The sequence below is a fragment of the Pempheris klunzingeri genome, chromosome 13, assembly GCF_042242105.1.
Source record: "Pempheris klunzingeri isolate RE-2024b chromosome 13, fPemKlu1.hap1, whole genome shotgun sequence".
NCBI classification, from domain to species: Eukaryota; Metazoa; Chordata; class Actinopteri; order Acropomatiformes; family Pempheridae; genus Pempheris; species Pempheris klunzingeri.
The window spans coordinates 8,102,307-8,115,367 of record NC_092024.1 but is presented as its reverse complement, the minus strand read 5'-3'; the positions used below and the strand labels follow the sequence as shown (position 1 = coordinate 8,115,367).

General features: G+C 43.7%; 2 protein-coding genes across 2 annotated transcripts; one reads left to right on the top strand and one right to left on the bottom strand.

Annotated features, from left to right (window-relative positions):
• The first annotated feature begins 3,106 nt into the window (after positions 1–3,106).
• LOC139211801 (b(0,+)-type amino acid transporter 1-like) lies at positions 3,107–7,145 on the top strand. Its single transcript, XM_070842198.1, has 6 exons — positions 3,107–3,819; positions 4,408–4,541; positions 4,936–5,065; positions 5,146–5,270; positions 5,376–5,463; positions 5,568–7,145. Exons 1-6 carry the CDS (start codon positions 3,133–3,135, stop codon positions 5,796–5,798), a joined length of 1,395 nt encoding a protein of 464 aa, XP_070698299.1. The 5' UTR covers positions 3,107–3,132; the 3' UTR covers positions 5,799–7,145.
• On the bottom strand, positions 7,141–12,314 carry adprs (ADP-ribosylserine hydrolase). The gene is made up of 6 exons (XM_070842199.1): positions 11,300–12,314; positions 9,793–9,889; positions 9,420–9,627; positions 8,838–9,025; positions 8,534–8,634; positions 7,141–7,896 (listed from the first exon to the last, which is right to left on the bottom strand). The coding sequence occupies exons 1-6, from the start codon at positions 11,496–11,498 to the stop codon at positions 7,505–7,507; spliced, it is 1,185 nt and encodes a 394-aa protein (XP_070698300.1). The 5' UTR covers positions 11,499–12,314; the 3' UTR covers positions 7,141–7,504.
• Positions 12,315–13,061: the final 747 nt, after the last annotated feature.

Here is a 13,061-nt window from a genome sequence, read left to right as displayed (position 1 = left end):
GTGCACCTGGAGAAGGAACCATTCTATCTGCTGAAGGGCTTGGCATCACATGACGTCCTGGAGACATCTTACGCACCTCCCAGGCTAAAGACGTGGGCCTGTTCTGTGCATCTGTTTTCTCCAACTTCTCCTGAAGCTGGATCCAGTCTATGAGAGCTTTGAAATCCCGTATATAGTTGTCCAGCATCATCAGCACCTCCCCGCCTTCTACGACGCTCTGATCAGATTCACAGGTGACGTAAATCTCGTCCACAGTTCGATGGAGATTGTTGAAGAGGAAAGCCCAGTAGCGTGCTCGCAGGTCCACCTTGTGGGGCTGCCTGGCTTTGGTGGGGCTCTTCTCCACCCCCTTGTCCAACAAGGCGCCAGCTGTGCCTTTACTTTCCACGCCAGCATTCTGTTTCTTATTCCTTTGCTGTCCAGGATTGATCCTCTGGGCCCTGGGATTGCCGCTGGAGTTACTTTTGGACTTTGCTTCCTCCTCTTTGTTTTCTAGAGGTACACTCCAGGCAATGAGGTTTCGAGCAGCACGGCCCTCTTCAGCAACTATCTTCCTAACCTTGTCATGGCTGTTGGAGCGCTGGAAAGATGGCAACACGCCATCTTGGAGAAAATAACCACTGGCTGCACTCTCCACTTCATCATCTGAGAGAACCTGGCTGTACAGAACCTGAAGGGTGGGGTCATCTTTTTGTTCTTTCACCAGATCACTGCAAGACACAGGCAAAGGAAATGCAGGCACAGGAAACACAGATTTTGTTTTTTTGTCTAGATTTTCAGGACTGGAACCACCACTGGTGTGGCTCATGGCACATGTCACTGCACAGGTGGGAACAACCACAGAAGATTTTGGAAACTCAGAACCCTCCATTGGGATCTGAACATCCATGTGCGTGGTACTTCAGGCCAAACTCGATCCCCAGCCAAGTCATTACCCAAGATTACCTGTACTCCCCTCATAGGTAACGAAGGCCGCACTCCCATGACCACATCTCCTTGCACCAGACCTGAAATTAAAGTCAGTTTATGCTGTGGAGCAGAAAAGACAGTCAGTCCCATCCCTTGGACATCAACCCTAGACCCTGTGTCAGTCACAGGAGAGAAAGGCAACACTGAACCCACAATAAATGAATCCAGAACCCCCGAGTCTCTTAATATTTTAACAGGAACTTTCTTCTCACTCCCCACCAGTGAAACGTAACCATTTGACACAAACGCAGCATAGCCAGGATCTATCCTGTTTGAGGAATTTATTTGCACTTTCTCCACAACAGGAAGCTCAAACACTTGTTCTGAAAAGGATTTTGTGTGCGCCTGCAAAGCAGCAATGACACGGTCTCTTTCCTCTGCACGCAAAGATGCCGCAGCCCCAGACGGTTTTGCTCCTATATTACCAGGCTTAAACTTCTTTTTCCACTCTGGACACTCATTTCTCCAGTGACCCTTACCAAAACAATAATTACAGATGCGATTTGGATCCAACTTTCCCCGTAGTCCACGATCTGCTTTAACTGAAATCCTCTCCATTCCATCAGAAACATATTTACCAGAGTGAGCCCCCACGCAGCCATCTCCACGAACACGATTCTCACCAGAAAAAACCTTATGAGTCAAAACATACTCATCTGCCAACTTGGCAGCATCTGAAACTTTACTTACTTTCTGTTCATTAATGTAAGTAACAACACGTTCAGGCAGAATATTTTTAAACTGCTCGAGCAAAATTAGCTCCTGCAGATCCTCCAAGATTCTAGGACAGTACTCTGCTCCTGTTGCAGCTGTAACAGAAGAAGCTGTTTTTGCTGTTCAAATGTCAATCCAGCCCCAAGACCAGCCAGAACAGGAGCCATAGTTGACACTTTTCCAGACACATGTGCTCTGGGGGAACCTACATCAGAACCTCCGAACATTTCTACCTGCACACTTGATTTTTCCACTGAAACCGACAGAACCTTTTTTTCTACCAATTTGCCCTTTAATGTGACCAACAACTCTTCTTTTCTGAGCTTTTTAGAAAATTCGACACCGTAGTATTCAGCCACTTTCAAGAGCTGATCTTTTTTGTAGGAGTTGAGCAACTCTTCACTTGGGCACAGAACAAAGTCTTCTATGGAAGCCATGTTAAAGTATGGAACCCCATCCCTCTGACTAACTGCCTAACCAATTCTATCTGACTTACTCAACCCTAGACTTCATCTAAGTTAGTGGCAGGATAAATTAAGCACAGAGCCCAGTGACCCGGTTAACTTTCAGCATGCTGAAAATCACCTAGGCAGTCATGGAAGTGCACCCGAGCAACTGCTCTGACCACCTACTACACAAAAACAACAAACTAAAATAAAAAAGTTCAGTGGTGACAGTGTTTGCCCCACATTGACTGTACCTAACAGGAATAAGAGTTCCAAGTAACTACCAGCCCATACCTTAATCTGGCAGCTCAGGAAAACTAGTATTTTTATAGCCAGGCCACAATGTCTGAAGAGCCCATTTACTGGATAACAAAATGCTGAACAGTTAAAGTCAACCTCTACAAATTCCAGAGCAATCCAACTTCCATGTGAAACACTCCCTCAAATGAAAAATACATTTACCAGTTTCCCAGCACCAATGATCCCGGACGAGCCCCCATTTGTTACCATCTGGCTCAGAAATGGCAACAAAGATGGAGGCCTCACACAGATTAAGCAGCAAAAAGTTATTTTATTCAACTAAAATGAATAATCTAAACAAGTCATCAATAAACTGTGTTCATATAAAGGGATCAGTCATGTAAGTATGTGTGGATGAGTGAGCATGTGGTGTGGTGCATGTTGAATGGTGCAACAAACCAAACAAAGGAAAAAGGTAGGTATGCTGCGGGCCCAGGAGAGAGAGAGAGAGACTCCCAGAAGGGGAGGGCTATACGCCTTTCTGGAGGCCGCCATCCAGTTAGGCAGGTAGACTGAGAAGCCTCCCAGCTCCACCTACCAGCCCAACTCCCAGGATCTACAAAATAGAGCATAGCACAAAAAGCAGGAGTGGGAGGGTTTGTCACAGTCGGCTCTGTCAGGGTGAATAACACCTGGATTATCCTTCATCTTGCGCTCCCTGATCTTTGTGGAAAAAGCCGACAAAGAACCTGAAGCCCTGAAAATGAAGCGGGAAATTGGGTTGATTGGCGGTGTAGCACTAGTTTCAGGAACTATGATCGGATCTGGTATATTCATGTCCCCACAGTTCCTTCTGGCGTACGTGGGGAGCCCTGGAGCAAGCCTGGTGGTCTGGGTTCTCTCAGGAGTTGTAGCTATGTTTGCAGCATTGTCCTATACCGAGATTGGGACACTGATTTCTGAATCTGGTGGGGATTTCATTTACATACTGAGGATCTATGGTTCGTGTCCGGCTTTCTTTGCAGCAGTCACTTTTATCCTGGTTGTACAGCCACTCAGCATTGCAGCAATGGCAATTAGTATTGCAGAATACCTTCTTGCACCCTTTTACACAGAGTGCCATCCACCTGAGCTGGCAGTGAAGTGTGCTGCAGCTGTGATGATACTGGTTGTTGCCATAGTCAATGCCTTGAATGTCCGGATCGCCATCAGAATCCAGGTGGCCTTCTTGGTGGCCAAGGTGCTGACGTTGACATTGATTGTAATTGGAGGGGCAGTTGAGGTCATACAAAGCAACAGTGTCATTGTGGAAAACTTGAAAGTTGAGAATGCATTCAAAGGCACTCAGTACTCTTTGAACACTCTAGGAATGGCATTTTATCAAGGACTTTGGTCTTACGCTGGCTGGTACAACTTAAACTGTGTCACTGAGGAGCTTAAAAGACCAGAGGTGAGACTGTAAGAAGCTGTACCGTATGCGTGTGAGTTAACAATGTGATGCCTTTTTAGAGGCTTTGCAGGACAAATGTCTTGATTCCAAGCCGGGAGAATGACAAGGAAGTGGCTGTATTGTAAAATAATATTGATGACATGTTATTTGTCATCCTCCTGTCTTTCAGAAATGTTTCAGAAATGTTAATGATTGCTGTAATCATGTGGATGTGTGTAGTACAACATTCTTTGGCTGAAAAAGTAGGTCAGACTGAACGTTATCAATCATGGCTCATTTTTCTAAGCATTTAGAAGTTAGCGAACATCCTCATGCAACCTATGTTCATTTCCTAAACTGTATGTAAGACGTGAAGAGTTGATGCACCGATGATTTTGACCGTTTGTCAGCTGTCCAGCTTCATGGGTAAATGTTTGTTCAAAATTCAACACTGGGTTAGTACATATTTCCAACTTGTAAGCGCACTTAGTGTTCTTTTGGTTCAAACTCCTGGCTCAGTCTTTTATCCCAGTGTAAATATAACATCAGGCCATGGCGTAAGCTCGTACAAATTGTCTGGAACATAATGATGCTTTTTTTCCCCTCCAGGTCAATCTTCCCAGGGCGATTGTGATAGCCATTTCTCTGGTGACTGGTTTGTATCTGCTGGTGAATGTGAGCTACTTGACAGTAATGACACCTAAAGAGCTTGTGTCCTCCAGCGCAGTAGTAGTAACCTGGGGGTAAGACAGCACCTGATGTTGATGCCACACACATTGATGCAGCACAGCCAGAGACCATCATCCTTTCTTGTTCAAGACAAGTGACTTGAGGCGTTCATTAGACTTCTCACAGCTCAAAAAGCTTCAGGCAACTTGTTTCACACGTGCACTAGATAAACACATTTGGATGTGTAAAATAAGTGAAGCCTTTTAATCTGAAAAGACCTTTGTAATCAACTTATTTACTTTTACTTCTGTCATCAACCTATTAAGTTAAAAGTTACGTCAGTTTAGAATTCACGTAAAGTTTGGAACAGTAAAGAAAAATCTGAATAATGTAACCCCATTATACCATTTGTACTTGTAGCTGCTGACATGATTCAGCTTTTCTGAGAACGTCGACCTCTGTCCGCAGGAATAAGGTGTTAGGAAGCTGGGGCTGGATCATGTCCGTGGCTGCAGCGCTGTCTGCTTTTGGGTCACTGAACGGGACGTTCTTCAGCGGGGGCCGCGTGTGCTTTGTTGCCGCCAGGGAAGGACACATGGTGAGAATCTCTCTACCATCTGAATGTATTTCAGTGTTGGTTGTCACAGAATTTCACCAAGATTTGTGTTTGCTTTGTAGCCAGATATTCTGGCCATGGCTCACGTCCGCAGACTGACTCCATCCCCAGCCCTCATCTTCACCACTATTATCTCTCTGGTGGTGCTGATCCCTGGAGACTTCCAGAGCATTGTCAACTTCTTCAGGTGAGGGCTGTATTAAATCTTGGCATTTCTTCCTCATTCCTTCTGTATAAAGAATGCACAGCCAAATTGTATTTGTCTGACATTCCTCCTCGTTGCTGTTGTCAGTTTCACTGCCTGGTTTTTCTATGGCATCACCCTGTCTGGACTTCTCTACCTCAAGATTAAGAAGCCGGAGCTCCCCAGGCCGTACAAGGTCAGTCTCACACACGTACGCCCTGAAAACACCGTCATTATAAACACATATTTGTATTTTTTTTAAGACAGGATGAGAATCGGCTTGTTTCCATCTCTCCACAGGTTCCCATTGTGCTCCCCATACTGGCCCTCATTGCAGCTATATTCCTTGTGCTGGCGCCCATCATAGACAGTCCTCAGATTGAATACCTCTATGTGACTTTATTTATTTTAAGCGGAGCTTTAATCTACGTACCCGTAATCCATTTCAAGCTCTGCCCGGGGCTGCTGAGCAAGTTAACAGTATTCTTGCAGCTGATCTTAGAGGTCGCCCCTGCGGACAAAACCCTGTGATTTTGACAGAAAAATCCAGAGGAAAAGAGGTGTTTTTTCCACTTTTATTGCCTGGACATTTTAACCACACCTGTTTTTACTATGACACTCGTGAAATGTTGCAGTTTACAATCAATAGCCACTTATTACCTCCCATTTCTCTCTACAACTGTGCACAGAGATTAACATCTGCAGGAAGTGGGAAGGCAGTCATTATTTGTCTGTAAAAAAAAAAAAAAGTACTTCAAAAAGCGTTCCAAAGTCAGGTTGTATGTAGGAACATTTTTGAATTTTAGCATTCAGATATGTATTGTCTTTTTGCACTGGTGCATTTAGCGCTGCCTTATTTGATGACTTCATAAAAAAAATACAATTCAGAAATCCTGTATTCAAAATGTAATTCTATAAGAAATAGATGAAATATGACTCATGTTTCTGTGCACCAGTTCATCCTTAGGAGAGAATGTACTCAAAGAGCTAAAGATTTCTATTATTGTGAATCTGTTTAAGTTCTGTTTCAGTTCATTTGTAAACAGTTCCAGATCAAAGATACATAAAGAAGAAAAGAAGACTCCTGTCCCGGCACATGATATAAATGCTGGAGGAAGCTGTTGCTGTTCTCTAAAAAAAAAAAAACTGATACATGAGTAGGAAAAAGCATCACAAATGAAATGCTCATCAACAACAATGCAACTCCAGAGAAACGTATGAAACAAAAATAACCTAAGAATTAGACTGCAGCATCCTTTGCCACTGAATAGTTAATATTGTAAATACCATATGTTACAGATATTTAAAAAAACTATGCGACTTATGATTTAATAAAATGATGCAGCAATAACTATGCTTCAAAAAACTGTATGAAAACGAAACGAGGCTTGTTTCTCAACAAGTCTTGGATGGATTCTTATGAAATTTTGTGAGAATATTTATGTCTCTCCCAGCATGAAGAACAATATTGATGATCAATTAATTAGCATTACAAACAGCCTCACAGAGCCGCTGGCATGGCTGTAGACCTCTGTTTTCTAATTCTAGCTGTCTGTTACTTAGGAGACATCTCGATGGAGCTAACCTTCCTGAAACAAATCAGCTTGTTTGGTCTTGAATTCCAAAAAAAAAAACTGCATACAGATTATGTGAATTTAAAAAAAGTTTATTAAATAATTGTTATCCACCAAAAGGATAAAACAACACATGGCCAGTTCATAGTGCAACTTTCACATGACAAAAGATTGTTCAACACAAAACAGGAAAGAGCAGGAAAGGGAGAGAGGAGAGCGTGTGTGTAATGTACTGTGTATGCATACATAGACTGAATTTCTGTATGACAGTTATCACACAGTTAATAGAGTCTGTCTGGTGACACTTTGATGGGTTTTTGTGTGTTAAGCTTCAATATTCTGTTGCCTACCAAACTGTTTGCTTTTTTCAAGTAATTTTGGCCTTTTTTGTAAGCTTGGCGCTGTAACAATACCTGCTGATCCAATCAGGAAGAGGAAAGAAAGGGAGCGGTTTTGACAAGTAAAATAATAATGCAATGATGAAACAGACCGCCCTTAATCACAAGTTCCCAGCTTATCAACACAGTCCGAAAACAAGAAGATATTTCTTAAGTATACGTGAGTAATTTGTGTGTGTGTGTGTGTGTGTGTGTGTGTGTGTGTGTGTGTGTGTGTGTGTGTGTGTGTGTTCAAGAGTCCTTTTGTCAAACTCCCAGTGAGGAATCACTCGCCTCCAGTTTTCTTCTCTGTGCCGTTAGAAGCGTTTGACTGACTTTCACATGCGTCTTCACAGCTCTGCTCCCCTGTCCCACTCCCGCCTCCTTGTGATGACTGGTGGTACAGCATGTGAAGTCGCTCTGCGTTCATATCCGCGTCCTCCGCCCCCTCGCAGCACGTTATCCACGACTGAGGAATGGCCTCAATGCCATAGTGGGCCCCAGCGATGGCCCCTGCCATGCAGGCTATGGTGTCAGTGTCCCCTCCCAAGGCCAGGCTGTACGCTATTGTCCTCTCCACTCCGCCATAGTTCTCTGGAAGGCAATCCAGGGGCTGCAGGCAGTGGAGGACGCAGAAGATGGCAGTGGGGACTGAGTGGAGTGCCGCAATGCCATTACCTGGAAAGAAAGACGGGAAATGTAGAGTGATAAGAAAAGAGGTCAGACAACTAAACTGGAGTGGAATCTGGAGGCACTAATTCACTGGTTCTAGCTAATAGTTAATAGAGTGATAAACTAAATATCTTTGGGTTTTGGCTGTTGGATGGACAAAACAAGCAATCTGCATAAGTCAGCTTGAGCTTTGGAAAACTGCGATACATCTTTCATTGTTGTCAAACTATAGTGGCTTTCCAATAAGACACTGTGGTGCTGCATGTCGGCGAACTTTAACTAATGCGTGCCGTAGCGATCAGCTGTGTAGCACAGTAACCAATTCAATGTCCGTATGTTTACCTTTGCTTTACAATGTACATTGCATCCACATAGAACATATCCAGTCACAGTATATACATGCAGTCACAGTGATGGTAACTGCCCCCCAGGTACAGAAACAGTATTACAACAAAAAACACAAAAGCAGCAACTGGATAAAAGGCTCCAACACAGATATTAGACAGACCAAATGGTTTCTTAGCAACAACAAAATATGTGTTCCTAACAGGCAATGGAGGGACAGAAAAGGATGGATAGATGACCAAAAAAAAGCCTTGTAAAACCCTTGATGAGGCAAAGTCAAAGATAAACAGATACTGACCTAGTTCAGAAATGACCTCTTCTATGCTGACCTTACTCCTGTCCATCAGGTCTCTGACTCTGTGGAGGCGCTCACAGAATGGCTTCTCTGCCTCTTTCAGGCTGGAAAGAAACACCATGTTAAAGACTGACACTAAAAAATAGCAACCCTAGTGCAGCCTGAATTGAACATTTTTTTAAATTATTCCATGATTCCTGATAATGACCCCCAAACATCACATTTCTAACCTCCTCACACAGCCAAGACTAGTTCAGATCTGTGCAACAGCAGCCATAAGAGGCGGCTTTATTCATGTGCAACTCACATTCTGGCATCATTTCTTGCTGCCTCGTTGTCCTCCACCTCCTCCATCTCTGTGATTAGCCTGCTGATGAACTGCTGAGGGAGGTCTAGCGCCCCCTGCAGGGAGAGGTGCACCGCTAACGCCTGCAGCACAGCCCCGTTATAACCCAGAGAGCAGGAGTGGGTCAGCATGGCACCCAGACGGGCAAACTGGAGAGAATAAAGAAGAAAGGAAACAAATCCCCAAGTCAGTGCATCTTCTAGTGTAACTCTGTGAGTTTAGCAGTCAGCCACAATTAAAACAAAACACAGTGCATGTAATGGTAAATGAGGTTGTGCTCATAAGTCACAATGTCAGTGTCTTAGAGGTATAAATAACACTGCTACATACACAAGACAACTAGCCGAATGTAAATGAAAATGTGTTAAACTCACTGAGCAGGTTCTTTACAGTAGTTACAAACAAATTGAAACTTTTAGGTACCAGTACAAACACGCTACAGTAAGACTGAAGTTTTAAACATGGCAATTCATAAAATGTGCACAGCTTCAACACGCACGACACCAAGGATGTGTTTTTGCCCAAAGGAAGACCACTGCTCACCCTATTAACATCAGCCGGATCAGGGAAGGCCAGCGCGAAGGGCGCCGCCCTCATGGCTCCCCCATTCCCAAAGGAGCCCCGACCGTTAAACTGATCTCTGGCCGGCTGGTACACATCACTGAGCTGAGGGGAGGACAGCTTCTTCAACACCTGGATCACACCAGAGCCATAACCACGACCCGGGGATGCACTGTACTCCTTAGCAAACCTAGAGGGGTGAGACACCAGGGATGCAATTTATGTGTGTGTGTGTGTGTGTGTGTGTAAGTGCTACCCTCAGTTTACTTTACAAGCCTTTGGAACAAGATTTGCTCCATGATGCATTTAAACTCTGCAGAGAAGCTATTCATGTCAGTGCTGTGCGTTCATATACCTGCGAGCCATGTCCTGCTCATCAAAACCAGCACGGGTGAGTAGAGATTGGACAACACAACGTGCCATTGCCGTGTCATCACTGTATTCAAGGATACCTACAAAAATATAAACACTGCATGACACACAAGAACATGTTGCATCACACATCAGCACTACCTTTAAATTATTGTTAACATTTTCTATGCATTAACTGCAGCTGCAATCTTAGTAGTCCTAAAGAAATCAACCAATCCTCATTTTTATGATTTGTTGAATAAAACGTGGCAGCCACGGTTTCTCTAATTGCATCTTGGTTTTCTCAGTTTTAAATTGAATGCTCTGAATGTGTGTTTTGCAAGGTATATGCAAGTATACAGCATATACCTAATTTTTCAGATGGCAAAGCATACACCCACTCCTAAATCCCCTCTGATGCGCATCAGTCAGTATTGTTACAAGCCATGAGGTAATAATCGTAGCTGTGTTTTACAGTACGTAAAAGACTGAACACAGTTTTTCATGTCTGGTAGTCATATTTTCCACCGTGCTCATTTACCAGGCTTGCAAAGTACATTTTTATCCATTTCCCCCTGTTGTCCTGTTCTCCTCTTGCATTTCCGTCCAAATGCAAGTGCTCATCGTTGTTCATGTGGGCCTGATTATTTAAATACCTTTCACTAAAAGCCCTAAATACCACAATCTCTCTCAAATTCACAGAATCACAGCATTTTCTTAAAAATTCTGCCCCAGCTGTCCCACATTACTGCGCTGTCTGATATAACATCTAACTTCAAATATGTTACATAAATTAGTAACCAGATTATAAAATGATCATTACATGAGTGTCAGACACAGAGAAGCCTTTAAATATGAAACAGGGGTCCAACTCTCAATGGCGTTTTTCTGTCCAGACATACTCAGATCTAAATGAACTTTGATGCATTTTTTTTTTTTTTGATACACTGACGTTTTTATCAACATAGCCAAGCTCATGATCACAAGACTTTGCTGCCAAACCAGTTGCCTTGAAAGTGGCCTCAGCATTATAACACCATTGAGCTGTCAGGTGATTCTTCTGAGCACCCCACACTGTGCTTACTTTCTCTCAGCCGACAAATATGGGCACTAAAGGTTCTCTATGCTGTTAAAAGTCTGTGTCCTCCAGGTTATGTGTAAATACACATAAACAGCATGACAGGCCAGAACAGTTCTGATTGCAAAATATTCACCTCTTCTGTGGCTGGTGTTAATTTCCTAATGATCCACACTTCTTGAATCCAAGCAGCAGAAGTTAAGTGACAATACTGAAATACTACTGGTACTAATTAGTTTTCCATGTTCAGAGTGATGGCAGCCCACTACAGCACTCACAGTCCCGCTAAATTAGTGACTTTTCTGCAGGTTAGCTTGGCTTGGGTCATGAGTAAAACAGGTTGGGGGGCTAACGAGGAGTCTTCCAATAATAATCCTGTAATCTGGTATCTCATTTTCCTTGGACTGGTATGAAATCTCGCCCTTTCACTCACTGTTTCCTTTGGTCTCGTCGTCCAGGCTGTTGAGGTGCTGCAGCACGCTCTCCATGGGGACCTCCTCCGCTCCCTCAAACTCTCCGCCGACACAGTCTCCCAGGACAGCCGCGACCAGCGCTCCCCTGAACCGGGACAAAGACGCCGGGCCCCCCGCTGCTGCCGCCGCCGCCGCCGCTCTCACCGCCGTCACTGCCATTCATGCGCCAGTGGAGAGACCCCGAACTACACCGAGAAAAATAAACCCTCCGCTGGTCGTTGTGAGCGGACTGTCAGACAGGGAGTGGACACAGTAGGAGCCGCAGTAACAACAAATGTCGCACCGTCTCCCTCTCTGCTGCTTCCTGACAGCCTTTAGTGGCGGTTTGACCCCGATGACAGGGTCGGGTCTGTGCACATAGAAATACATCTATATAGACTGGGCACTCATTGACGGCCAGGCTGCAGTCCGCTCTGTTATTCTGTTTCTATATGTGAGGACGTGCATTCATACCGAAGTGCATACAATAGATGCGAAACGACTTTAGGAGAAAAAGTCATTTGTTGGTGGCCGGTTTTTAAACTTTTAAACGTGACATCAGTAGATGTGTTGTGTGTGTGCACCCTTTCGCTGGTTTTTATTTTACCTCTTTTTATTATTGTTCTTAATACTTTTACCACTTTTCCCGCTCCTTTCATGCTCGCTGTAGTTTGCGCACATACCCTGAGTTTTACGGTGGATCCATTATTTTGTTCAGACCGCCCCCTGCTGAACAGGAGCTGCGGCCCTGAGAGGACGGGATCTGCCTCAGCTCTGACTTTGATTGAACAGTTATTGGTTAAATAGATAAAGGATGTACAATGGTGGAAGCCAGGACAAAATACAGGGATGTGTCTTTGTGGCCCTGACCTAATTCTTAATTGTTTTTATTGGTTCACAGAACTAACAGTCAGACTTTAAGGTGGTAGCTGGCTGACTAATAAAGACAAATGTACCTGCAGGCCTTTTTAACCCCTAAATAATACCAAATGTCTCTTACCCTTTACAGTTATCTGAATAGTCAGATTTTGCTTCAAATGAAAGTGATTAGATCTGTGATTTGGGGTACAATATGAGGGCTATGTCCTTTTGCAACTGTTGTTTTACATTTTTTTTTTAAAGGTCCTGTAATCTGCTCATTTTAAGGCTCATACTTGGTATTTAGGGGTCCTACTAGCGCAGGTTTAGATTGTTTGATGTTCAAAAAGTACATTTTCCTCACAGCAGACATGGCTGCTGCAGCTCTTTCCCTCCTGTGTCTGAACAGAACAATCTGCTGCTTCGCTCTCGTTTTAGACATCTTTACGTTACCTGGAGCTGCAACTAGTGTGGAAAAAACAATGGTGAGCGGCAAAGTGGATTCAGGAGGTTTTCTTTGGCTGGAACGGTCGGGCTGCTGAAGGGTTACAGGAGGTCACATGGTCAACAGACCCCCTTATGACATCATAAGGGGAGGCAAATCTAAATGACGTGTTTTCATACAAATTTACTGAAAGACGGAGCAGAAAAAAGGAGAGAAGATCGTCTTTTCTCATAGTTTGAGGGGCTCTAGATGCACCAGGGCCAAATATTTGTATTGAAAAGATATTAAATAGTACATTTTGCATAATATTGGACCTTTAATCCTTTTAACACAACTTGACATAATGCAGTCTGGTTTTGTATAGTATCTTGAGTGACCACAGACTGTATCAAACAAATTAACCACACTAAATCAGAGACCAAATCATGTTCTATAATGAA